The sequence below is a fragment of the Bicyclus anynana genome, chromosome 4, assembly GCF_947172395.1.
Source record: "Bicyclus anynana chromosome 4, ilBicAnyn1.1, whole genome shotgun sequence".
Taxonomy (NCBI): Eukaryota; Metazoa; Arthropoda; class Insecta; order Lepidoptera; family Nymphalidae; genus Bicyclus; species Bicyclus anynana.
The window spans coordinates 8,358,197-8,384,845 of record NC_069086.1 but is presented as its reverse complement, the minus strand read 5'-3'; the positions used below and the strand labels follow the sequence as shown (position 1 = coordinate 8,384,845).

General features: G+C 35.7%; 4 protein-coding genes across 5 annotated transcripts; 3 read left to right on the top strand and 1 right to left on the bottom strand.

Annotated features, from left to right (window-relative positions):
* Nucleotides 1-3,386: 3,386 nt before the first annotated feature.
* On the top strand, nucleotides 3,387-5,683 carry LOC128199924 (uncharacterized). The gene is made up of 2 exons (XM_052891550.1): nucleotides 3,387-3,561; nucleotides 4,165-5,683. The coding sequence occupies exon 2, from the start codon at nucleotides 4,177-4,179 to the stop codon at nucleotides 5,299-5,301; it is 1,125 nt and encodes a 374-aa protein (XP_052747510.1). The 5' UTR covers nucleotides 3,387-3,561; nucleotides 4,165-4,176; the 3' UTR covers nucleotides 5,302-5,683.
* LOC112045653 (uncharacterized) lies at nucleotides 5,663-6,878 on the top strand. Its single transcript, XM_024081924.2, has one exon. It carries the CDS (start codon nucleotides 5,663-5,665, stop codon nucleotides 6,767-6,769), a length of 1,107 nt encoding a protein of 368 aa, XP_023937692.2. The 3' UTR covers nucleotides 6,770-6,878.
* Nucleotides 6,879-9,098: 2,220 nt separating this feature from the next.
* On the top strand, nucleotides 9,099-22,651 carry LOC128199923 (UDP-glucuronic acid decarboxylase 1-like). 2 transcript variants are annotated; one of them, XM_052891549.1, is made up of 9 exons: nucleotides 9,099-9,369; nucleotides 9,545-9,824; nucleotides 10,393-10,572; nucleotides 11,760-11,865; nucleotides 13,165-13,278; nucleotides 14,046-14,233; nucleotides 15,211-15,343; nucleotides 16,937-17,073; nucleotides 18,439-22,651. In XM_052891549.1, exons 2-9 carry the CDS (start codon nucleotides 9,630-9,632, stop codon nucleotides 18,553-18,555), a joined length of 1,170 nt encoding a protein of 389 aa, XP_052747509.1. In that variant the 5' UTR covers nucleotides 9,099-9,369; nucleotides 9,545-9,629; the 3' UTR covers nucleotides 18,556-22,651. The 2 variants fall into 2 exon arrangements, with proteins under 2 accessions (XP_052747509.1, XP_052747508.1); XM_052891548.1 differs by having other exon boundaries at nucleotides 9,520-9,824.
* Nucleotides 21,897-26,533, bottom strand: LOC112045668 (beta-1,3-galactosyltransferase 6). The gene is made up of 3 exons (XM_024081946.2): nucleotides 25,685-26,533; nucleotides 24,094-24,284; nucleotides 21,897-23,393 (listed from the first exon to the last, which is right to left on the bottom strand). Exons 1-3 carry the CDS (start codon nucleotides 26,306-26,308, stop codon nucleotides 23,099-23,101), a joined length of 1,110 nt encoding a protein of 369 aa, XP_023937714.2. The 5' UTR covers nucleotides 26,309-26,533; the 3' UTR covers nucleotides 21,897-23,098.
* Between the last annotated feature and the right edge of the window lie 116 nt (nucleotides 26,534-26,649).

The window sequence follows — 26,649 nt, the reverse complement described above, 5'->3', positions numbered from 1 at the left end:
TTTACATAAAATTAAATAATATACATATAGGTAAGTTCCCAGGTAATTTATTAATAGTAACCAAAGTAAAATAACGAATAGAATAAACATGGTAGGTAATTAAAAAAAAAATCAACCATAAAGAGACAACCCTAGCATATCAAATCTCTATGTCAACACACAGGGGCTTTGTTGTGCATCTAGGGAAGTAAGCACTCGTTTTCAATAAACGTAAGCAGGAGTAGATACCTACCTACTAGTCACTACGTAAATTTCAGTTTATGTACATAAACACTCTTCTATGTCTACGTATAGATGTATACGATCTGAGATCCGGCATTAGAAATATATACCCTCATCTGATATTCATTAGTGCTATAAAATAAATGACAGTTAAAATAAAATTGATAATTTTTAAGGTCATGAAATTATAAATTACACTCTCGTTATTGTCACCAATATTATCTCTCAGTCGCATTCATATCAGAATATTTGCACTCGAGTGCACCCCCACAAGAGTAGGTATATTTGCAGATATTCGGTTATTCTTCGCACTTTCACCCCCCAAAACTTTTAAACGGCTCAAACGATTTTCATCAAACATATTTAAGAACACTCGCACATAAGTCACCTTTCATACAAAACAAATTAAATTTAAATAGCTTCATCCTTTCGGAAGTTATAGTGCCTTTAACCACAGATAGACTGACAGATAGACTAACAGACAGGCAAACAGACACGACAAACTTATAACACCCCTATTTTTGCGTCGAGGATAAATAATGTTCACAGTGAATTGCAAATAGGTTGCCTAGTTAAATTGCGGCAAACACATTTTTCATACAAAATCTTCGGTCAAAACGATCGGCATGTCATGCACATCGCGATCAACACATCAGTTTTATTGCATGTCAAACCGATAGCGCTGCACGCATGTAGGCTTATTGATAGTGGCTAGCATAATCGAGTTGCAATCTAAACTGCTATTTATTAATCTCTTACCTAAACCTCAAGGCTTACAGCGACGCTAGAGTATTCATCGATACAGTCGAGTAAGTAGGTACAGACATGTTTTCTGTGATACAGATAAATATATGAAGTATAACAAGTCGTATGATTATCACGATACACGTGCTTTTGATTTTTGTATCTTATCCGTTGCCTAAACACGTCACACGGGAATCACACGTTTCATTGCTGATTATGTATACCTATCTATGTAGATCCATCCTATATCAATTTCTGAAGATCTTCGTCTTCTTTTCTTATACGCACGGCTAGAGTTTGGAATAGTGGCGTAGCATGCTATAGAGGGGCATTGTATTAAGATTAGTTAGGGGAAAATTTAGAGTAAATATTTCTCACTTATGAAACACAAATGCTAGCTAGTTATTACTTTCTTCTTGATACGTATATTCAGTTAGTAGCAGATCAAAATAAATATACCCTATCTTGACTTTATTTTCAACAAATTAAATCATCTAAAGTTGTGAAAAGAAGGCGATTAAAATTTTTCTAAAACTTCTTATAGGCAATAATGACAAGTCTGATATCCGTACCTGTACTGTCGAAATCCTTAGGGCCTCTGTATTCCGGGAGCCCCGTATCATTGACACAGTTGATACGCCGGTAGCTAAGCCCCTGGTATACCCAAGTCTCTGTTTCCTGAGTCTTATAACTTGGGTATCTTTAAAATAAGAGTGAATAGGCAACTTCTAGGCAAGCGTTTCCCATCTTAGACTGTATCTACATCTATGATGTTAGATCATGGTCAAACGCGAGCTTATTTGCATAAAAAAACTTTCCCAAGGGACTAGCTTGACCATGGTAAGGTGGCATGGTAAAGTTATACAGCCTACAGTTAACTGTAGGCTGTATTGAAGAAATAATTCACAAGACGGAGGTCCTGGGGTCGAACCCCGGCTGAGCCGATTGAGGTTTTCATTGGCAGAAAATTGAGAAAATTCTTAGATATGCAGGTTTCCTTACGAAGTGTTTCCTTCACAGTTTGAGACACGTGATATTCAATTTCTTAAAATGCACATAACTGAAAAGTTATCAGCCATTTTAAGATGAGGGGCATGTCCTGGACCGGTTTCGAACCTACACTCTCAGAATCGACGGCAGAGGTCATATCCACTGGGCTATCACGGCTTTCATACTCGTATTTATATGGTTTTTTTTTTATTCTTTACTCTCTCTCTAGTCAAGGGCTAACTTCCCTTGACTACAATTACGCCTGATGGTAAGTGATGATCCAGTCTAAGATGGAAGCGGGCTAACTTGTTAGGAGGAGGATGACAATCCACACCCTTTCCGGTTTCTTCGCGGCATCGTACCGGAACGCTTAATCGCTTGGCGGTACGTTTTTGTCGGTAGGGTGGTAACTAGCCACGGCCAGAGCCTCCCACCAGCCAGACCTGGACCAATTAAGAAAACCTCAATCGGCCCAGCCGGGGATCGAACCCAGGACCTCCGTCTTGTAAATCCACCGCGCATACCACTGCGCCACGGAGGCCGTCAAAATATGGTATAGAATGGTACTCGTATAACGTACTACTAGTAGCTAATATTTTCTAATCAAAAACTCGGTACTCTAGTTGATACCTACGTGAGAATACTTCGATACTTATCTGTCATGCACCACTCAACTATCCATCCTTATCAGTATGCTGTAAGTACAGTCAATAAAGAAATTACAATTTAAATAAAAATGTCATTGAACTCTTTGTAACAAAAAAAAGTAAAAGATAATTAATTAAACAAAACAACGACATGTACTCGTACCTACAAACTAACAATAATAAATAAAACTAATTATAGTTAACTGTATAAAAAATAGTTTTTATCCAATTTCTTTCCATTCTTACCTTTTTAGTGTTTTCTATTTCCGTAATTGCCTAATCAAGTTACAGGTTTTCAAATTTTTTACTTACTGTTAAAATGTTAACTAGGTTTAAAGATAGCCGTTGTTGATCACGATCAGTGTAGGTGTAAAATGAATTATTAGAATACCAGTAAAATGAGGCCATGGAATTTTTCAAAATGTCTAATAGTTTCGACCTAAAATACTACCTCGTGGCACACTAAGCTGAGATGTCAAGTTTAATGCGAGAGTAAGAGATAATAATTAGATTTGACAACATTATATTTTATTATACCTACTTCAAAATGAGATTTGTTCCAAAAAAAGTTAAACCTAATATAATTTTAGCCTTAATAGAATTAAATAACCATATAACCTACTATATTCAAAAAAGATGTAATTTATGGATAAACTAGATGCCTAATTACCTGCTTCATACGATAAAAATATTCAATGTTAAGAACCGGAAAATATCGACGTAAGTATTGCAGTGATTTCCTCGTGCCTCTTGATAGTTACTTCCTTTTCATTTGGACATAAGTATTGTTGTCTATCAGAGGGTTTTATTCACGTCAAAGTAGTAAAGATTGAAATAATTTCATTAACAATTTACTTCTTGGCTGTAACTGTTACATGTGGACAGGTTTTTAAATGTCAAGAGTTCGTGAATCTTTATTTCTCTAAAGTTACGATACACAGTGCTTGTGTTCAAATCGGTAAGTTATTATTTACTTAGTTTATATTCGTTTTTTTTTATTGGATTTCAAGTAAGTTACTAGACTTAAATAATCGCATTAACACCGCTGTATTGAATAGTAATGACGTACTAAAATCATTAAACATGAATTAAAGAGAAAGTGTTTTACATAGATATGTAGGTAGCACATCATTTATGCTAAGTTTTATGTAATTATCTGTTAACTTACGATCTCTTTGTTATCATTACGTTATCCGTTTGTTAGTACTTTACTTAATATAATAAACATATTATTGTGTCAGCTTAAATACTAAGTGTTACAGTTTTGTTCACTCAGATAATATTCTTTGACTACATAATTACAAAGTACTTCATGCAATTACCTACTTTAAAGTTACTAGACGGCTAGAAAACGTGATCGTAACATCTTCAAGGATTTCTATTTAAATAAAAATAGTTTTTAAGCATACCTAATGCTTTACATAAAATCATTTATTGTTTCGAGTGAGTAGAGCGTAAAATAATTCTAGTTATGAATATTCAGGTACGTTCTATTTTACACAGAAACCGATTTATGTTATTTAAGTTAAGCAAATAATCATTTTCCTATTTTAAATTGCAGATCAACACAAAAATGTTGAGTTTTGCTGGTGTTTTGGCGCTTCTGGCAATTGGAATATTGGCAATAGTGGTTGCAACTCCGGCAAAATCGACAACTGGAAAGTCTCAATCAAACGACCGTGGTCCTGATTCGTGTTCCCCTGTCATTATAGCGCACCGAGGCGCAAGCGGCTATGCACCGGAACACACACTTGGTTCTTACGCATTAGCAATCACGATGGGCGCTGATTACGTTGAACCTGACCTTGTGATGACTAAGGACGGACAGCTGATATCAAGACACGACAATGAATTGGGATTGACAACAGACGTCGCTAATCGCACAGAGTTTGCAGACCGTTACCGGACACAAACAATTGACAGTAACGCAGTGAGTGGTTGGTTTACTGAAGATTTTACCTTAGCGGAAATCAAATCTTTGAGAGCAATCGAACGGATCCCAGATACAAGACCAGGTAATGCACGAATGGACGGTGCGTTTCAAGTGTTAACATTTCAGGAAATCATTGATCTGGTAAAAAGTTTACAAATCAGCCAACGGAGAACTATCGGTATTTATCCCGAGATCAAACATAGTAGCCATTTCAAAACGTTAGGATTACCAATGGAAGAGCTAGTTGTTAACACTTTTCATCAGAATGGATACCGTGATTCTGATGCTCCAGTTTATATTCAATCATTTGAAATAAATAATTTAAAAGAACTTAAGAGAATTACAAATCTCAGACTGTTGCAGCTATATGACAGCAAATCTCTACAACCTGCTGACCAAGTTTTGCTTGGCGCTGATATTACTTATGGCAACATGTCCACACCAGAAGGACTAGCAGAAGTTGCAAAATACGCATCTGCAGTAGGACCTGACAAAAGCTATATTATTCCCCGCAATGAAGATAACAGCTTAGGAGACCCAACAAGCTTTGTCGCTGATGCTCATGCCGTTGGGCTAAAAGTGCACCCTTATACATTTCGTGCTGAAAACACGTTCCTTCCTAAAGAATTCCAAAGCGACAACCCTTTGAAAGAAGCCAGAGGAGATTTGACAGGGGAGCTGCAAAAGTTTGTTGAAGCTGGAATCGATGGTCTTTTTTCAGATCAACCTGATATAGCATTGCGTTTTCGCGGACCTTGTTTGTGATAATGATAAATGATAAGAGCTAGTGGTATTGCAGATGTAGTATAATACAGATAAAAGTCCACCTATTGAAATATAAGAGAATATAAACCACCTAATGAAATTAAAAATTTGTTACAAAATATTTGAAACTTTAACATTGGAACAAACTTTTATCAATGAATAATTATTTATAACCTATTTTCAACTACAGAATAGTGTAATCAGACATTCAGTAAGTTGTGAGATAAGAACTAAGATAAAAATAACAAATCATGTTTTTAGGAAATTTTGTAATTAGGATTTGAAAGTTATAATTAATTATTTATAATAAGATAACATAGCTTATTTGATAGCAAATATTTTTCATAATTAATAACTAAAAATGATGGACGGACGCTTGTTTGTAATATGTGTGTGTTTTATTTTAAATGTGTCAAATGTGTATGCTACCAAACAAACCACAAAATCAAACAGACGCGGAGCTGATGACTGCAATCCAACCGTAGTTGCTCATCGAGGAGCTAGCGGCTATGTGTCCGAACACACCCTCGGCTCTTACGCTTTAGCCATAGATATGGGAGCAGATTACGTTGAGCCAGACCTAGTTGTAACACGTGATGGATATATAATCGCAAGGCATGAAAACCAACTAGGAGTCTCGACTGATGTAGCTCAACGTCCAGAATTTGCGTCACGACGACGAACACAAAGAGTTAGCGGAAATCTTGTGAATGGATGGTTTTCAGAAGACTTTACACTTGCAGAAATAAAATCTCTGAGAAGCACAGAGCCTATACCACATATACGAAAGCATAACGCTCGAATGGATGGATCCCTAGATATACCAACTTTTCAAGAAATTATTGATTTGGTCAAAGCTCTGGAAACAGTTAAGAATCGCACTATCGGTATTTACCCCGAATTGAAATATAGTAGTCATTTTCAACGCCTGGGACTGCCGATGGAAAGGAAAGTGGTTGACATATTTCATAAAAACGGTTACATCGGAAAGGGAGCACCAGCATTCATTCAGTCTTTTGAAGTAGATAATTTGAAGATGTTGAAAAAAATTACTGATCTAAGATTAGTTCAATTATTTGACGAAAGATCTAAAATACCATACGATCAGTCGTTACTAGGTAATAATATAACTTATGGACAAATGGCAACTCCGAATGGGCTTGCAAATGTAGCCAAGTATGCGTCTGCTGTAGGACCTTCCAAAAGTTACATCATTCCTCGGGATCTCTTTAACAATTTAGGGCAACCAACAAGTTTCGTTCGTGATGCGCACGCAGTAGGTTTGCTAGTGACACCGTGGACATTCCGAGCTGAGAATTTGTATTTGCCCAGAAGATTTCAGAGAGGTAATAACCCTAATGATTTTGGAAATCTGGAAGGCGAAATTAGGGCTTTCATCAACGCCGGTATTGACGGTTTTTTTATCGATCACCCTGAAGTATTAGTTCGCATTAGAGGACCCTGTTGAGTTCTTGTGCACATTGCCAAGTGTTAACTTATTAACTTAAGTAATTCTGTACAATAAACTGTTTTGTGTATCGAATTATTATTATCTACCTACTACTGGACACCCGCACCTTTGTCTGGGTGGATTTTCATCCACGTTTATCCAGAAATATTTAGTAAATATTCCGTTACTGTTTTTTTTAATTTCCTTGTAACCTATTATTTATAGACTTACCTGACTACATTTTTGAATACTTTCTTTTCTCTTAAATCAATGAAGCAATAATACTTTTATAAAAAACTGGTACATCCTACAAATATAGTATCTATCTCCTTCCTATCGTCATGGGACTGAGAGAAATAAAACAATTGTTCCTATTCATATCAAAGCTTAAAAAATGTTACTTAATTTAAAATATCACTCAATTTATTACTATTACTATTGATTATTATTATCTAATTGAGTGACAACTATTTAGTATCACTCAATTAGATAATGATTAAATTTTTGATGACTCTTTCTTCTTTTAAATTAGTTTTTAATATATTTAACTACCTCTGTAATAGACTATTGGACGCCCGCAATTCCGTTTGATTGAAATTCTATTTTTCATAAATCACGCGGGTTTAATTATTTTATTAATTTATTTAATTTTTTACCATGGATTTAAAAGTAAAACTTTTTCCACATGCTTGACTTGAGAAGTAAGCTAATTAATGCGTTACGAAAAGTGTTCGGCGAGGCGAACGAACGTTGAGAGGGAGAGCTAAAGAAGTTTTACTTCAGTCGTGTCGTCCGTAAAACTCACACTCGTCTATGTCCATTCCAAACTTTAGTCGGTTCAGCAGTTGCGAAGGAGTACCAGTACATAAACACACAAGCGTTTACACACAAACTTTGGCCTTTAAAATAATAATTATTATTATCTGACCATTAGTGTGATGTTTTTTTTATTATTTTTATGGTAGGTAGGTGATGATGCAATCTTAGATGGAAGCAGGCTAACTTGTTAGGAGGAGGATGAAAATCTGCACCTCTTTCTGTTTCTACACATCGTACTTACCGGAACGCTAAATCGCTTGGCGGTACGTATTTGTCGGTAGGGTGGTAACTAGCTACGGCCAAAGCCTCCCACCAGCCACCAGCCAGACCTGGACCAATTAAGAAAATCTCATTCGGCCCAGTCGAGGATCGAACCCAGTAAGTACCTCTGTATTCAATGTTAAATTCTTTTTGCAGACGCAGCTCGCAACTCAATAAAAATCAAATTAAAAAAATACGCATTTCACAGACAAGAACGCTGCATTTCGATTCAATTTCAAATTTTTATCAAACATGGGCCTTAATGTACTCGTAAGACCAATAATGATTCTATTTATGAATAAAACCTTCTTTGTTTTAGAGACTTTTTAGAGATAATTATTTTTATATGTGACACTGTTACATGTGCATATATTTACCCAAGATTTACCCACTTTTGTCTTCATTTGTCGTCTGTGCTTTTTTTTTTTTTATTGAGAAAGAATACAATATGGAACTTAAGCTAACTTATCCTAATAACTATACAAATCATGCCCACGTGGAATGGTGGCAAGAATACTGGCTGCATTTCCGCGCTGGACAGCCAGGCTGATCCTTTGCGCAAAAAATTACTAACCTCTTTCCCACATGGACATTTGTGCTCTAAGCACAATGGTGTACCCAATCTGAGTCCTAGAGCCACACGAAAACTTTCATTGTCTAATAAAGTGCCAAGATTTTTCGATGGCAAGGCATGGAGCCAATACCCAGATTCCTTTTCGGATAATGCTAGAAGCCTGGCTCTATCTACAGCACTTGTAAGATTTTAAACTAAATTTTCATGTGTCAGCTGAACCAATGGAACATCCCAAAGTTTTTGTGTAGTACGTTCCTTTGGGATGTCAACGTTGGGACATCTGACCTTCCAACTCTCTAGAGCCTCTGTGGCATAGGTTATGCAAACTGAATTGGAATTAAGAATACGAGAACTTAGCTCTTTTATACTATGCACAGAAGAAAGAAAAGCCGGAAGAGCAACACTAGAAATTTTTCGCACGCCGATGCCACCGTATTTGACCGGTAAAGTAGCTTGGTTCCAAGACTGATCATCAAAATGCAAATTTAGAATTTTTCATTTTTTTTTTCTGTGCTAGAATAAATATTTTTTTTGGAGCTGGTTGTCAATTGTCATAATCTGTGACAAGGCCCCTATTGGCGTAGCCGTAGCATAGACAACCAAATGGGCGCTATTGGTGAACAAGCTGTCATTGTCAAAGTCAATGTCGCTATGACTTTGGATTATTATATATTTGTCAAAATTTAAGATCAATCAAAACCAAAAGTCGAAACGAAAATTGAGAAAATTTTACGAAAATTTATTCTTGTGACAATATTTCGAAAATCTATTTTATTTTTATTAATATATCTGCCTATAATAAAATTATAGTTTGCTCGAGTGATAGGCAATAAATTCAATTATATTAACTGTCTATGACCTGAAATATGAGCCAGCACAATACATAAATTATCCTTTTCAGAGATGATAAGGCAATCATTAAAATTCCGTAAAACAGTTACTATAGTTTGTGTTTTATCATTAAGTAAGTGCTTAAAATAACTTGTTCAAGTGCCTTCGAGCTGTTAAACCATGAATACAATTACACAGATGTTTACTAAACTACTTGCTTAGTGGCTACATATTGCAAAAAAATCCCCAAGTGCAGGTACATAATATTGTTGTTATTTTGCAGTTATCTTTATATTTCTTATTCTTAGGCGAGACAAATTGAATAATATTGATATTGAGGGACACCAAAGACTAGATAATACACAGAACATCGGGTATCGAGATTTTAATAGAATGCCAAAGAAAGACGACAACAGACAAGAAGCCGCCGAAATGGAAATAAATAATGATGAAGCTAAACAAGAGCTGCAAGAAGCCAAGGCTCGACTGGCACAATTAGAGAAAAAAATAGCCATATTAGAGGGTAGAATACCTCAGAAGTATCCTGATGTGAAATATCTTGGGTACAAGGAAAGAAAAAGAATATTGGTAAGAGATGTTTTTATTAAATATCTTATAAATCTTAGGTCCATAAATTATTTGTTACTTGTTGAGCTATGTCAGTGACTTTGGTTCTTCTGCGGATCTCCTCATTTCTGATTTGATCGCCCGCTGTGTGACTCTGAGCCTTCTTTTGAGGCCCATAGTTAGCGATCAAGTCTCGGAACTCTGCGTTAAACTTGATGTAAACTTTCAAGTCTAGGTCAAGTTAGTGATTGAGTCAACTATAAATAGACAGTCATAGGTCAAGAGTCTATTGGCCAAGATATTAGGGTGAATAAGAAGTTGCTTCTTCTATTTTTTGGCTAGACCCCTAACTTCATCCTTTGTTTGTGCATTGGAAGAGTAGTTCCTCATTCGTGATAATCCACAGCGAGTTGGAAATAGTACACAGGATTTTATTTTGCAAGTCTTATCTTTTGGTACATTTTTTTTTTGTAAGTGTAAGTGTAAGTTTAACCATGTCATGGAATAGTTGTTACAAATTATAATACAAATGTATCTATTCGATCTACTACTTATAGTGCTTCAAAATATCATAAAAATCCTTTTGCAGGTAACAGGGGGCGCAGGATTTGTTGGTTCTCACCTTGTAGATGTTCTGATGACCCAAGGCCATGAAGTGATTGTGGTTGACAACTTCTTTACTGGCAGGAAAAGAAATGTTGAACATTGGTTTGGGCACAGGAATTTTGAAATGATACACCATGATATTGTAAACCCATTATATGTAGAGGTAATTAATAATTAAGTTCTCTATATATATAAAATATGTTTCTAATTTAATGATATAAAAATGTTTAGGTTTATATTTAGTAGTATATACACATACCATTCTTATAGTGGCTTGACCAATAATTAGGATATTTGATTTGTATTGTTGCACTAATTCTTGCAAGGCTGTTATAAAAAAGTAAATAGAAAATACCCCAAAACACTAATTCTTGGAAGGCTGATATAAAAAAGTAAATAGAGAAAACAAAAAAAAAAAAACAGTTTAAAAAATTTAAATCAGCTTTTTAAATCTTATAAACTGAAGATTGTGTGTGGAAACCTCTGCCTCAGAGTTCTGTTTTGTCTACTAAGTAATATATTATATGCTGGCTCATATAATATAGCATATATGGCTGGCCCACAGTTTCACCTACAATTACATAAATCCGAAAAGTAGCCTTATCATCATCAGTTAACTGTCTCTTTTTGAAGTCCCAACTAATTGGGTCAGCTGTTTCAGAGATTAGCCAGAAGAGTTAGACAAAATAATTGACTTTTTAAATGTATAGATACTTTCATACAAGTTGAGGGAAATGTTAATTTTACTCTCAGTTTTTGCTGAATTAATACAACCAAATCATCAATTATTATCTATAAATCACCTCCCTCCCAAATTTTTGTACATCAAGATGTTATTATATGTTGTGATAAGTGATGATCTTTCACTTTTATATAAATATAGGTAGATAGTCATCAATTGATTATATTTATATGATTAAAAGCAATTAAAACTACAAACTGTTTAGACCTATATCAGTATATTGTATCAGACATTGATTTACTATCTTAAGTAAACACGTAACAAAGCTTCTACTGCTGTAATTACAGCAGTGTTGTGACAATTAAAATTAATGCATTGTCATATTATAAGTATCTTGTAATGTAACTGTCCAAAACGCAGTTAATATTTATAATAATGTTTTGATTTTATTTATATTTGCACCAAGTTATGCTTCCTGTATGCAAATCAACGAGTAATTGCCGTTAGCAAGATGAGAACACCCAGACACAATATGATTGAATTCCCAGGGTGATGACACTCTCAACAAATGTCTAGAATGCCATCATTTATTATATGTTTCCTGTATTCCTGTTTTCCTTCTTCTATATTGTTGTGTTTTCTAATCATTGCTATTGTTTAATTTTCAGGCAGATGAAATATACCACTTAGCTAGTCCGGCAAGCCCACCTCACTACATGCAGAATCCTGTTAAAACAATCAAAACAAACACATTGGGGACAATCAATATGCTTGGTAAATATGATTTTTTAAAGGGACACACTTTAATTACTTGAGGTTTGCAGGATGGCATCACTGAGCAGAAACTCACCAATTCTCATGAGAACAACTTGAAATTGGGAGCTCGATAAATGTCACACAATGTTTTCACTAACTGCCTTGTTAACTGCTACTCAGGCTATAGAATATTAAGATTTTTTTTCTTGGTGGTGAATATTTTCCTCCCAAAAACAGTTTAAAATGGCAAAAACTAATATAAAAATGTCTCGCAAGTAAGTAGTTAATGGGTGCCCCCTTATGGCAGGAGTCCACAGATCCGCATGGTACGTATCCGGCGAATAAAATCAAATGGATTTTAGTATTCTATTTATAGAAAGTCATACAAGTGCGTCCACTGATCCGCATCGAATGGATTTTATCTACCTTAAAATTAAAAATGCTTTTGATGCGATACGTCCGATACGTACGATGCGGATGTGTGGGCGCCTGCCATTAACAGATTACGATTTTAATGATTTACGAGATCAACAACATCGATGTTTATCACAAATGGAATGCTGATTAATCGATTTTTAAACCTAGTAACCAATCCATTAGGTATAAAATTGATTAAAATTGTATGACTCATTAGAAATTTATAAAACACGGTTCATTGTAGTAATACATGACATTCCGTTCACATTATACGCGTGTATCGTTAAGTGGACGACGATAAAATCAGCAGTAGTTTGGCAAACGTTAATGTTTTAATGGTTCTTCTCTTTGATTACAAGATTACACATTTATAATATCACTAGCTGACGCCACGCGGTTTCATTCAAGTGGTTCCCGTTCCTGTAGGAATACGGGGATAATATATAGCCTATAGAATTCTTCGATAAATGGGCTATCTAACTTTGAAAGAATTTTTCTAATCGGACCACTTGTTCCTGAGATTAGCGCGTTCAAGCAAACAAACAAACAAACAAACCAACAAATAAACTATTATAATTTTAGGAAAGATTATTGATTATATTAATTCTGTCTGTCAGTAAATCTAACAGACAGACTTAATATCCTTAACTTTTTGAAGGCTATACTGCTGAACCAATTTTGATGAGTTTTGGGAGATAAGGAAGACATTGAAAACAATATAGGCTCTTACTTGTAGCAAAAACTAAAATAGAAGGGGTGCAATAGCGGTTGAAAGTCCTTCATTTTCAAGTTATATTTATGACATTCATCAATAATAAAAATGTTTTTATTTATAAATCGGCTGTCTTCTACTCCAATTTTAACAATATGACATTGTATCTTGAAAATTGATAAATTTAGGTCTGGCGAGAAGAGTTGGAGCCAAGATTTTAATAGCAAGCACTTCAGAAGTGTATGGAGACCCTATGGTGCACCCACAGCCTGAATCCTATTGGGGACACGTGAATCCTATAGGTAAAGTAGAAAAAATTATGTTATTAAAAATGTTATATATATTGCACCAACACTAACATCACTTAAAGGTTGATATGGTCCATGACGAAATCCAAAAAACAGGGGAGAATAGAGAAGCACCCTAATGATCTGGCTATAGCACTTAAAACAATATCCTACAAGAGACGCCTAAAAAGAAATGATATACTTTAATAGCGTCGCCGAAAAAACCTTCCGGGTTAACTAAAATATATAAAAAGAAAGGAGTAGATGGTTTGCTGGAATCACGCTCCAACTGCCAACATCACGTGTGATTCAAGTTGCAAAACTGATTGCAGATTAAACTGGAACAAAAAAAAATGTTGCATCAACATAATATAGTTTTAATATAGTTTTTAGCTGTATGTTGACAATAGAGGGTTCAAAAACCCATGAAACAAGTAAAAGTTTCATTTAGAATTACTACATAAATAGATGAAATGCAACAAGAAATATTATCTATCAGAATATTTCTGCTAAACTAACGTGTATTCCGCGATTTCACCTGCGTATTTTCCATTTCCATGGGAAAATGCGCGTAACTTATAGTCATGACACTCATAAATGGGTTTCTATTGGTAAAATCGGTTTAGTAAATGCAGAGATTATACCCTACAACATCACAAATCTACTTTATCTCTTTATAATATTAGTGTAGAATATTGATCATAAATACGTCAAAGTAAGATCAGACATTCTCTATTGTTATTTTTATAAAAAAAAAACAATAATTCGTTTATTAATTCCAGGGCCAAGAGCGTGTTACGATGAAGGCAAGAGAGTGGCAGAGACTCTAGCGTACTCCTACGCTAAACAGGAGAAGGTAGATGTGAGGGTAGCTAGAATATTCAACACATACGGACCAAGAATGCACGTCTCAGATGGACGAGTTGTATCCAACTTCATTATGCAAGCGATACAAAATCTAACTATAACCGTAAGTTACAACTTGTATTTTCTAATAATTACTGTGAGTTAGCATAATTACACATAAATTTGTATAAACTGTATGTTTGCATAAATTCTAATTTAACTACAGATACAAATTACAACTTCTTTTCTTTAAACAAAAATCCCTGGCCTTTTTACTAATCCCGATATTTTAAGATCAGAGACGAAATATTATTAGCATTCCATGGATTCACCGTCCAGATGCCGGGTCCATCGCGTGGTAGAGAGAAAAACTCCGACGGCCGCGTGGCGCAGTGGGTAGTGACCCTGCTTTCTGCATCCACGGCCGTGGGTTCGATTCCCACAACTGGAAAATATTCGTGTGATGAACATGGGTTTTTCCAGTGTCTGTGTGTATTTATACATTATATAAGTATTTATATGTGGTATATAAATATTATATTATATGAATATTATAATATCAACTATCTTAGTACCCATAACACAAGCTACTCTGTATGCTTACTTTGGGGCTAGATAGTGATGTGTATTGTTTAAGTATATTTATTTATTTATTATTATTATTATTTATTATTAACTCTGAACAAAGTCCAGGACTTGTGACTACTGGATGTAGGGTTTAGGAATTCCTTGACAATCAATAACAATCTCCTCCTTCGCTTCTTTCTCATTCCTTCCCTTAGATTCTAATATAGAACTTGCTGCAGTTCTAGAGAAGCCAAGGTCTTTAAACAAGCTATAGAGATTTTGCTGGTAATCCTCCCGCACCTACTTCGACGGGGTACAGACCAACTACATAGCATATATATTTTTTGATTTAAATAATCCTTTCTTTAAAAATTCTTTTGAAAACAACATAATGCAGCTTTATTTTGTACGGTTTGCATCTTATAATTTGAATATCAGTACCTTAACAATTTTTGTATGAAAAAATATTCCTTTAATTTTTTTTTAATATAACTTTACTTACTACTACTTTACTAGTAATCTTATGTTTTGCAGGTGTATGGCAACGGGAAACAGACCCGATCATTTTGCTATGTATCAGATCTGGTGGACGGCCTCCTAGCTTTGATGGCGTCCAGTTATATATTACCTGTCAATATTGGAAATCCTGTAGAACATACGATAGAAGGTAATATCTTTATACAACTACATTACTATTTGAGATTGTCATGCCTCCCTACTTTTTTTATTCTTTACAACCCTTGATCACAATTTTATCAGATGGTAAGTGATGATGCAATCTTAGATGGAAGCCGATTGTTAGAACAGTAGCATACGTCAAAGTTAGTGAATTGGTCATCAGTAGGTGAATATGCCTGTAATATACCTAATATAAACTGCCTCATTGGTCCCGTAGTTAGCTAGTTCGGCTATGGACATTGACATTCAGGGTTGGAGTCCTGGGTCAGGCCAACAAAAAAAAAATGTTATTGGGATTTTTTTTACCAGAAATATCTTAATAGCAGCCTGTAGTTGGGAAGTTAGCGGTGTGGGTACATCCCCGTGCCTCGCAGAGCACGTAAAGTCGTCGGTCCTGCGCCTGATCTTTCAACGGTTGTGTCGGTCTGTCCCATCAGACTATGAGAGTGAGGGAATAGAGAGTGCACCTGTGCTTGTGCACACACTTGTTCATTATAATATCTCCGGCGTACATGGTTAATTTCAACATGCGAAATCGGACGCCGTGGCTGAATAAAGAAATTCGGTTGGGAACATATTTTCAAAATCAAAAAATCAAAATCAAAAATCATTTATTTCAAGTAGGCTCAGTTTACAAGCACTTTTGACACGTCAGTTGACTATTTGTAAAGATTCTACCACCGGTTCGGAAGGCAGGTTCTGCTGAGAAGATACCGGCAACAAACTCAACAGTTGCTCTTTTGAAAAAGTCATACAGTATTATAATTTACAATTAATAACAATTACTGTTTACATTTTTTATAGTTTAACTTTCTGTGTGAAGGTGGAAGCTGATCCAACGGCCTCCAAGCATCTTTATCATTAAGGAACTCATCAATGTTGTAGTACCCTCGACTAAGTAAATGTTTTTTAACACATTGCTTAAAGCTATGCATTGGCAGGTCCATCACAGTCTTGGGGATCTTATTATAGAAGAGTACACCCAAACCTACAAAAGATTTTTTTACTCTTTGGAGACGATATGCAGAAATAACTAACTTATGCCCGTGTCTAGTGTTTTATCATCATTATCAACCCATATTCGGCTTACTGTTGAGCTTGATTCTCCTCTCAGAATGAGAGTGGTTAGGCCAATAGTCCACCACGCTGGCCCAATGCGGATTGGCAGACTTCACACACGCAGAGAATTAAGAAAATTCTCTGGTATACAGGTTTCCTCACGATGTTTTTCCTTCATCGTTTAAGATAAGTGATATTTAATTTCTTAGAATGCACACAACTGAAAAGTTGGAAGTGCATGCCCCGGATCCGAGCTATCGGCGCACCTACTCACACAAAACAAAGGGATTTTATTTGAAGCTTAGACCATCTACACTTCTTCTTTCTCCTGGGCCGTTTCCGCACTTGGCCGTTTGATTGGCCGTTGTGCGTGGGTCCCTCGGTGTAGGTTCCCGTTGGATTTCACTCCATCCACCCGAGCTCGCTCCAGAAGCTTAGCAGGCTGTCCAGGTTGCCACCATCTACACTTTTTGTGTGCCATTATGCTGCTGATAAACCTAATAAATGTTTGTTTACTTTCCAGAGTTCGCAGTAATAATAAAGAACCTAGTCCCGGGCTGCCGCAGCACGGTGTCGACGGGCGCGGCGGTGGAGGACGACCCGCAGCGGCGCCGCCCCGACATCACGCTCGCGCACACGCATCTGCACTGGAAGCCTAAAGTGAGCTTTAACCTTTTATTTCAAACAGCCTTTGGTATACATAATAGTTGGGGAACTGAAGAGAGGATTTTTGCAGTTACTCGAGCGCGGCAGATGAACAAGGGAGTATACCTTGCACGTTGTTTAGTACCTTCACCAGGTATGAACCATTAATATTGGTCTGTACGTTTAGGGCAACCAAAAAAAATCCAAGTTCAGAAATACTCAACCAGCATGTCAGATTAAGATAACTAAAAAGTGTGCATTACGAAAATCTGACGAATCAAGCTTAACATACATAACCAAAGTTATAAAATAAAACCCTTATATTTCTGTTATCGAGCCACGAGTGCGGTTAATTTTTTACTTATTTTTAATAAAATAATCTCATGTTTTCTGATTATTTCAGTAAGCCAAAGTAATAAAAAAGTCTGTAGCTTTTTTCCTCACCGCTGAAAGCGAAAAAAGTATATAACCATTTATTCTTTCTATCATCTAATCTACCAAATGTAATCGATTCCCATGACGCTTTACTAACTGCATATTTTAGCATCCCGGGCTCCCCTAGTATAAGTAGCAAGTTTGATAAGTTTATAGTATGTCTCCATCTTTGTAGTGACCTGACATAGGGCTCCTCCCACCACTTCCATTGCATCCTCTCGGCCGCAACTCTGGTCCAGCAAGGCCCTAGGTTTAGTCGAATGTCGTCTTCCCACCTTCTTGTTGGACGTCCACGTTGTCTGGTACCATCTCTTGGGTACCAGAGTGTTTACTTGCTTGCTCCATTTATCGGTTGCAGCGTTAACGTGTGACCCGTCCAAGTTTAAAGTGAGCTTTAAACATTTTAAAATCATAGTCAACGACCAAGTCTCGAATCCGTAGGTCATCACTGGCAACACGCACTATTCGAAGACTTTCGTCTTCATTCTCTGAGGAATTTCGTAAAATAAGAATTTTCGAGAATTATTTCTCGCGGGATTTGTGATAAACTGAAATTGCAAACAAAGTCGCGGGCATCCGCTAGTTATAAGTATTACCTATAGATATTTGTGGATATTTATATTTACATCTGACGTGACGTGATAACCTCTGCTTTCGATTCGGAGGGCGTAGGTTAGAATACGATCTGGAGACCTGTACCTCCAACTTATCAGTTAAGCGCATTTTAAGAAAAAAAAATATCCCGTGTCTCCAACGGTGTAGCAAAAACATCGTGAGGAAACCTGCATACCTGAGAATTTTCTTAATTCTCTACGTGTGTGAAGTCTGCCAATCCATTACACATTTGGCTAACTTGGTGGACTAAGGCCCAACCCCCTCTCATTCTGAGAGGAGATTCGTTCTCAGCAGTTGATGATGATGATGCTCCGTCTCTTTCAACCGCAGGTATCCTTACAAGACGGATTACAGAGAACAATCGACTACTTCAAAGAAGAGCTATCAAGAACAACGTTCTACAACAACCAGACGTACATGGATGTGAAAGTGAAAGCGCCTCACTGAGTGCGGCACGCAAGTAATGTGAATCCTCTATCATTGTGATATTAGCATTAGGACGCTAAATGACTGTTTGAAATGTTGTGACTGACAGATGTATTTGTGTATTTTAGTACAGTATAGTAGTAGGCTGACAAGGTGAGACAAAACACATAAACAAATTTACTCTTATAAACATGTAGAAAATTTCACTTAAAAAGTGTCCAATTTTGCTTTGACAGTTTTAGAATTATTGGTAAAGAAAAAAATATACCAAAACGCCTTTAAATATAGTTCAATATTCAATAAAATCCCAAATACAGAGCAAATTCATCCTTAAGTATTTAGTTTAAGGTTAAATTTGCAAATGCGATTACTTGAATTGAGTGCCAAGAATTTGTGTTTGGGACTCATTGAGTGAGGACGTTTTTTGGTCACTGATTGTGCATCCACTTTTTAATAGGAGATCGATGACCCCAATACACCGAATCAAAAGCCTCAAATATACTACTCGTTATGTATGTCTTTTGCCCGAATCAAAAGCCTCAAATATACTACTCGTTTTTTGTTAGTGTGTACATTATCTTATTTGTTTAACTTCAATCAACTTCGCGTGTACTGTATGGGGGTTGAAAGGACTTGAAGCGATCCGAGGTTCAAACACTAAAGGTACTCTACTAGCTTCAGGACTTTGTCAAAGCGAGTACTGTATTTGAGGCTTGATTTGATTGTGAAAGCGTATTATCTGTCCTTGTCCATTGTATAGGCCATGTTTATGTTTTGATTGCTGTAAGTTGTAACAAAACTCTGACTTCCTCTGATTAAGGATGGATAAGTAGGATTAGATTCACGTCACGGCATATCTCTTGAAGACAAAATAGCGTATTGTCGACCAATAGCGCCGAAACGGAAATATCGCTATCTCTTTCGTTGCGATAGGATGAAAGAGAGCGATATTTTCGTATCAGCCGCTATTTTTGACTGTGTTTTCCCTTCACGATATATATCGTGGCGCGCATCGTACACAAGGCACTATTACAGCTACACACATCTTTGGGTATACAGTTCGTAATACAGGAAAGCTGCCAATGCAGAAGATATCAACTTTCGTTGATTGAACAAATATAACGAATATTGTTTACATTTTTTATCTCGCCTTGTTAGCCTTATCATAGTTTACAAAAACACCACGCATAACTAGTTGCCCCCATCCAATGAATTCATTGACTTCGGATGGTATAGTTACGTCACTGTCTCGGTGTCATACCAAAACTCCTCTCGCCTCGCACAAATTCCAGAAGCCAACAAGTTACGCGCGGTCTATAGACGATGGCCCACCTACAAGTGCCAGAACGAAACTTAAGTCGCGCAGAAGTCAAAAGTAAGGTATCATATATATCAAGGGGGTAGAGTCTCTAGAGCAGCGTTTCCTAACCTTTTTCAGCCACGGACCCCTAGGAAATCAAGCACAGTTTTGCACGAGCCCGAGCACTGTAGGTAGTAACTGCCACAAACTTCTTACAAGTAATATCATGAGTGGAATAAAGTTGTAGAATACTTCAAATATTGCTTCACCTGTAGTGTGCGAAGGCAGAGGTAAACAAAATAAATGAAAAAACATATGCAAGCTAGTTTGGATAATTTTTAATATCTGTGTTAGTCTCCCATCTGAAAAGAAAAAAATCTGCTCGCTTTAAATAAAAGAGTAGCGATTACGAGATATTAACATTTATGTAATGGTCCAGAGACGACACCGCGGACCCCCATACACATACTCGCGGACCCCTAGGGGTCCACGGACCACACTTTGGGAAACGATGCTCTAGAGACTCCAGTCTTATTCCGTACCCCGCATTGATACACGCCGCGCACTTTCAGTGTATTGCGTGTGGACAATACCGATGCAGAAAGCCCCTCGTGCGTTTCGTTCAGCGTTAGATTAGCCCTCATTCACACGACAGTTTTTTTAACGGACGTTAAAAAGGCGTTCAAGTATAGTGTCAAGTTAAATGAAGGTCTATTTCCAATGCCCAAAATTGAAAATGCAACACTACTCGAAAAAAAGCATCGTGTGAACAAATACTTGGGAATGCATTTGTTGTATTTAAATGCATTTTGGCATCCGTTAAAAAAGCTCTCGTGCGAAAGTTTTTATGTTCAGCAAGTATACAGTCTTTTAAAAACCTGACTCTTTTTTCCGAGGGAGTGTTGCATTTTCAATTTTGAGCGTTGAAAATGGACCTTCATTTAACTTCATACAATATCAGAACGCTTTTTAACGTCCGTTGAAAAAGCTCTCATGCGAATAAGGGCTTAAACTTACACGCCGGTAGCTGTCATTTGAGCGAAGCAACCTTCGCTTATAGTCCTCACTGTTTATGCACAATAGGAACTTTCCATGTGGCATAGGTTGTCCGCAAAACCTTTAAAACAGCACATCAATGTTATTTGTCACCTTGTAGTAGACTATATAGTGAATTCTGAATCCTAAAGCATTAAACAGTGGAGATGTTCATTAAATGGGTAAATAGAATAATAAGGGTTTACTTGGTTATAGTTTTTCCATTGCACAACATGTGAACTGAAAAATAAAATAGGTATATTTGCAGAATGTTTTAACTTGGCACATAAACACACACACCGTGTTTATGTGTGTCTATAAATTAACGCAAGATGTAATTTACAGAGTGGCATGTGTTTAATGTGCCTTGTCAAAATAATCTGGACAAAATAATGTGTTTTTTTATTTATTTAGTTAGGTGTTAAAGTTATTGTTATATGCTATTGTAACGAATTGAATAACTTAATTTCGATTATATTTTTCACAAAGAAAGTAACTTTTGCCACTAAGTTGTATTTTGGAACTTGATTTATTGTAACTTGTGCAACACATTAAACAGATTTGCACCATATTTAATACCCTGAAATACTTACTATCTCTATACTTCTGATTCTGTACAAAATGTTTAATTATTTAAATGCAGGTGGTGTCCCTAACTAATTGATTAATCAAATCTGTAGTTATAAGTTAAGAGCAAAATGAATCAAACATTACGAATAAAAATACAAATGAGTAATATACATTGACCTCTTATAATAAAAGGACGCACAATCATGTAGAAAAATTCACGCAAAAACTGGCCTATTTTGCTTTGACAGTTTTAAAATTATTGGTAAAGAAAATTATACCTAAAGACTTTTTAAATATAGCCCAAATTTCAATAAAATTTTAAATTCAGAGCAAATTCAACCTTAAGTATTAATTTAAGGTTGAATTTGCAAATGCGACTACTCGAATTGAGTGCTAAAAAGTTGTGTTTGGCACTCATTGAGTGGGAACGTTTATTAGTCGCTGATTGTGCTTCCACTTTTTAATAGGAGATCGATGGTAATATATGATTAAATTTGGTATGATTAATAAACTAGACACAATATTTTAAAAATTTGTGGAAAGAGACTTCCTTTGTAAAAAGTATTGCTTTTATAGTCGTGTAATTTTTAGTTGACATTTTTTTGTTTATGTATGTTTTGACTTATAAAAATTCATGATCTTTTTTGCTCGTTTATAGGATTAGATAGTAATTTTTTTGCAGGTTGCAAGGGTTTTTAAAAACATTATTTTTTTTGAAAGCGAAAGAATTGTTAAATTTGAGTGTTTAAAATAATAAAGCCCTGCGTTAATATTTTCAATTATTAAACACGGTACAAACTTTTAACTACATACTTAGTTTGTTTTTTCATTTGTTGTTAGTTTGACTGTATATTTATATTAATACATTTATTTATTAATTCAACTGAAAAATGACTCAGAGAATCATTTTTATACAGTAAAAAAACTTGTATCTGTCGATGAACCTATACTTAAAAGCGTGTAGTGTGGTTCTATTGGATAACACATATCTACACGTTTAATATCCGAATCACTGAGGATATACAACGCAAGTTTTGTATTGCAAATTCAGACATGAAAATTTTAAATTTCAATGTTTTCTATCAATTTATAATCTTTGTGATTTTGTCCTTTTAGAACTAACTTACGACTTCAATGTAACTTACGACATGGTTAAACTTTGTTTTGTGACTGTTTACACTGGAAAATAATAAGTCAATTTCTGTTATTAAATTGTTTTATTAATTTTCTTCTATCCTCAACATGATAAATAAATTAAATACAGTATATTGGAAATTATGACATAAAAATATCAACACATTCCAAGCATGAATGAGGAACTCATAATAATGATATGTTGTAAAAAATAGGGCCAACAAGGCTCTAAAGCCCTTTTTTAAATATAAAACAATACCGATTTGTAGTTCAGACATGTAATCTCAGCCACTGATAATCAAGTATCGTGTGTTGGTCGCGATGTGCATGACATCATACTCATTGCGACCAACACACAATCAGTTTTATCGGACATCAAGTCGTTAGCGCTGCAGGCATGTGAGATTAGTTGATCCTCAGTGGCTGTCATAATAGACAATCCGCTGCAAAGTGCAAGCCCTTAAGTTTCAACTGGTCATTCCTTAGATTAGCACTAGAAGTTTCGAACAAACACTTAAGCTTGCTTCACACTACAGGCTCAGATTTCTTTTTACAGCACGCACTCGGCAAGACATTCCAGTTGTAGTTATAAAATTTTCTTAAAACATAATCAGTCTTACACAGTTTAGTTCCGTGCGAACTAACCAACGTTGTGTACATGTGGAACATGTCGCTGGGCGTCTGTTTATGTCGCACCAGCATACTGTCGTCGCAGCCGCGCGATACCCACTCTGTGTCGAATCTTGTGTCGTGAACTCTATTGATGGCGTCGAGAGCAGCGGTCCATACACCCATTGACACATCTTCAGAGTTGTAGACACTAAAATTTTAAACAATGATATAAATGAGAGAGATGACACAAAAGATCCTCAATAGCTTAACGGTAGGAGCGGTCGGACTCGTCACCGATACAGTCTTTCGCAAGTAGTTGAAGGGGAAGGTTAGGTTAGGTTACGCGCGCCACGGAGGCCGTCAAAATATCCGATAGTCCGAATATTAGTGGCGCAGTGGTATGCGCGGTGGATTTACAAGACGGAGGTCCTGGGTTCGATGCCCAGCTGGGCCGATTGAGATTTTCTTAATTGGGCCAGGTCTGGCTGGTGGAAGGCTTCGGCTGTGGCAAGTCACTACCCTACCGACAAAGACGTATCGCCAAGCGTTTTAGCGTTCCGGTACGATGCCGTGTAGAAACCGAAAGGAATGTGGATTTTCATCACATCCTAACAAGTTAGTCCGCTTCCATCTTAGACTGCATCATCACTTACCATCAGGTGAGATTGTAGTCAAGGGCTAACTTGTCATGAATAAAAAAAAAGAATAAAAAACTTTGTACAATAGAACATACCGCATACTTTGGGGCAAGATATCAATGTGTGTATTGTCCAAATATAATTATTTATTAAACACCAATTAAGTACTATAATATAGATAGTATATTTAAAAAATATAGTTAAGGCCAGAACTAATATATTTCAAACCTTTGATTCTAGAGAAGACAAATAATTATTTAATTTACATACCTTAAGAAATCAGAGTTTCTAGCAACATAGTCAACAATGCTGCGGGAGATCACATATCCACCACCCAGTGCATATGGTAGGTAAGTGTCACAAAGAAACCAGGCTGCCTCCTGCCATTTGCCTGACTTAAATACTGGCGCTCGTCCATTGAAATATCCCCAATACAGTCCTTTATATTGGGGCAGACTTTCCTACAACAACCAATTCATTTAGTATTTAAACTTTTTTTTTTTATTGAGAAAGAATACAATAAGGAACTTAAGCTAACTTATCCTAATAACTATACAAATCATGCCCGCATGGAATGGTAGCAAGAATACTGGCTGGATTTCCGCACTGGACAGCCAGGCTGATCCTTTGCGCAAAAAATGAGCCAGCCCTTCTGTCACCAGTTGAGGCAACTAGCCGCAGTGAAATGTTTCGGTATTTAAACTTATAAATAATCATTTGACTTGAGAGATATTATTTGTTTTTAATAATTTTACCCTCTTTCAAACCATCCCAAGACTAATGGAACACTAAACTAAGGCGGCCCTGCGACACAGTCCCATGATTTGTTTTTAAATCAAATCAAATCAAAAATCATTTATTTCAAGTAGGCTCAGTTTACAAGCACTTTTGACACGTCAGTTGACTATTTGTAAAGATTCTACCACCGGTTCGGAAGACAGGTTCTGCTGAGAAGATACCGGCAAGAAACTCAACAGTTGCTCTCTTGAAAGTCATACAGTATTATAATTTACAATTGATAACAATTACTGTTTACATTTCTTATAGTTTTACTTCCTGTGTGAAGGTGGAAGCTGATCCAACGGCCTCCAAGCATCTTTATCATTAAGGAACTCATCAATGTTGTAGTACTCTCGACTAAGTAAATGTTTTTTAACACATTGCTTACTGCTGTTTAGTGCTCATTATAAATTCATATTAAGCATTGTGTTGTGTGACCCGGTTGCGGTTCCTAAGAACAGAATGCTACCTTTACTCTTACACAAAAATAGTCTTTTACTTTTCATATAAGTCAATCCAGAAGTTTGCTGACAAATACACATACTGATGAATTAAGGTAAGTACAGTAGGCAACTATAGTTTGGGTCATATTAGTTTTAGGAGGCAGCAGGTAACAAAGTTAAAGTAAAATTTTTAAATTTCTTACTCTTAATCATATAGAATGGTCGAGACCAAGTTTAATATGTGTATAGTGAGTCTTAAACACAAGTTATTAACCTAAATAATGATTTTCAAAAGAAAGTTCTCAAGACTAAAATTTTAGGGGTTCTATCAATGACAATTTTATACAATTGATTGGTTATGCCACTACAAAAATCACCACTGAGCACACACATGCACAATTTCATCTTTAATTCCATCATATTTTATGTATATATATAGTTTTTACACTTCCTGAACACACAACTTGAAATTGTACAACTTGACTATATTTAGGTATTATTTGTTTAATTAACGTTCATTGTTTAATAAGCGACTAAATAAAATCAGGTCAACTTTCCACATTTCTTTGCCTCAGTTTTGATGCGCCAGTTCCCCATCTCTAGTGTAATATCATTGAGTTCTATTTAATGAAATATACCTTACGGGTGATAAAATTGTTGATAGCTTTCCCACTCATATCTGGAGCATAGGCTTCAAGATCTCTAACAATTAGATCAATTCTCACAAACGAGTCATCATCACATTTTATTACATACTTCATATTCTTTAAATTCTTACTTAGCCACTCCAAAGAATGGATCATCTTGGAAGACAACTTTTTATATCCATCTTCAAAATTATCTAAAAGTAACATGTCTTTGCTCCTACTGTCCTCTAAATGTAGTTTCATTAGCTTCTTCTTGTCTAGATTTTTAGTTCCTATAGCAAAGTAAGGTTGTATAATGCCAAGTTTTAAACTTTTTCCTGCCCAAGTGTAGTTCCATCTGTACAACTTTTCACCGTTCTCAACAAATATATTGTTTATAAAACTAGCCCATGTTGTGCGTATAGCATCTCTCTTCATCTCATTATCAGGACTGCTTAGTATGAGCACTGCATATTCAATTTTGTCCAAAGAGTCATCAGATCTTTTCTCAAAAGTAACAGGATTTGTTGCACAATCTATTTTGACCAAACTCAAGGTAATTCCACAACCAATATAGAAGAATAATATACTGAATAGTATCATGCCTTGGTACCGTCTCAGGTAATCAAAATTCATTTTAAAAGTATTGTATAGTGCATTTTTACATTAGAACTTTTAGACTTCATCATTTCATAGAATCATCACTTTAAATGATTTTAATAAAGTACTGAGTATGAATTTACGGTACAATGCTTATTATACTTCTAATATTAATTTGAAATTATCTATCCTAATTAATTAATTTATTTTTTGTAAATAATACAATTTTAGTTTTTTTATTTTTTAGCGATACATTTAATAAGACGTTGACACGACATTGACATTTGACAGCTAACTGCATAGAGTACATTGAATATAGGGTAACTGCTAAGCAATTAACAAATATGCCACAGATTACATTTTATTTACAACAAACA

What these genes read in the sequence shown, in the direction of transcription:
- LOC128199924 (XM_052891550.1), top strand. Translation starts at nt 4,177, where the DNA reads ATGTTGAGTTTTGCTGGTGTTTTGGCGCTTCTGGCAATTGGAATATTG.
- LOC112045653 (XM_024081924.2), top strand. Translation starts at nt 5,663, where the DNA reads ATGATGGACGGACGCTTGTTTGTAATATGTGTGTGTTTTATTTTAAAT.
- LOC128199923 (XM_052891548.1), top strand. Translation starts at nt 9,309, where the DNA reads ATGATAAGGCAATCATTAAAATTCCGTAAAACAGTTACTATAGTTTGT. An exon ending in AGTTTGTGTTTTATCATTAA is followed by an intron (nt 9,370 to 9,519) that starts GTAAGTGCTTAA and finishes GTTATTTTGCAG; the next exon opens with TTATCTTTATATTTCTTATT. An exon ending in TACAAAATCTAACTATAACC is followed by an intron (nt 14,234 to 15,210) that starts GTAAGTTACAAC and finishes TATGTTTTGCAG; the next exon opens with GTGTATGGCAACGGGAAACA.
- LOC112045668 (XM_024081946.2), bottom strand. Translation starts at nt 26,308, where the DNA reads ATGAATTTTGATTACCTGAGACGGTACCAAGGCATGATACTATTCAGT. An exon ending in ACAATTTTATCACCCGTAAG is followed by an intron (nt 24,285 to 25,684) that starts GTATATTTCATT and finishes TGGTTGTTGTAG; the next exon opens with GAAAGTCTGCCCCAATATAA. An exon ending in AGAAACTCTGATTTCTTAAG is followed by an intron (nt 23,394 to 24,093) that starts GTATGTAAATTA and finishes TTAAAATTTTAG; the next exon opens with TGTCTACAACTCTGAAGATG.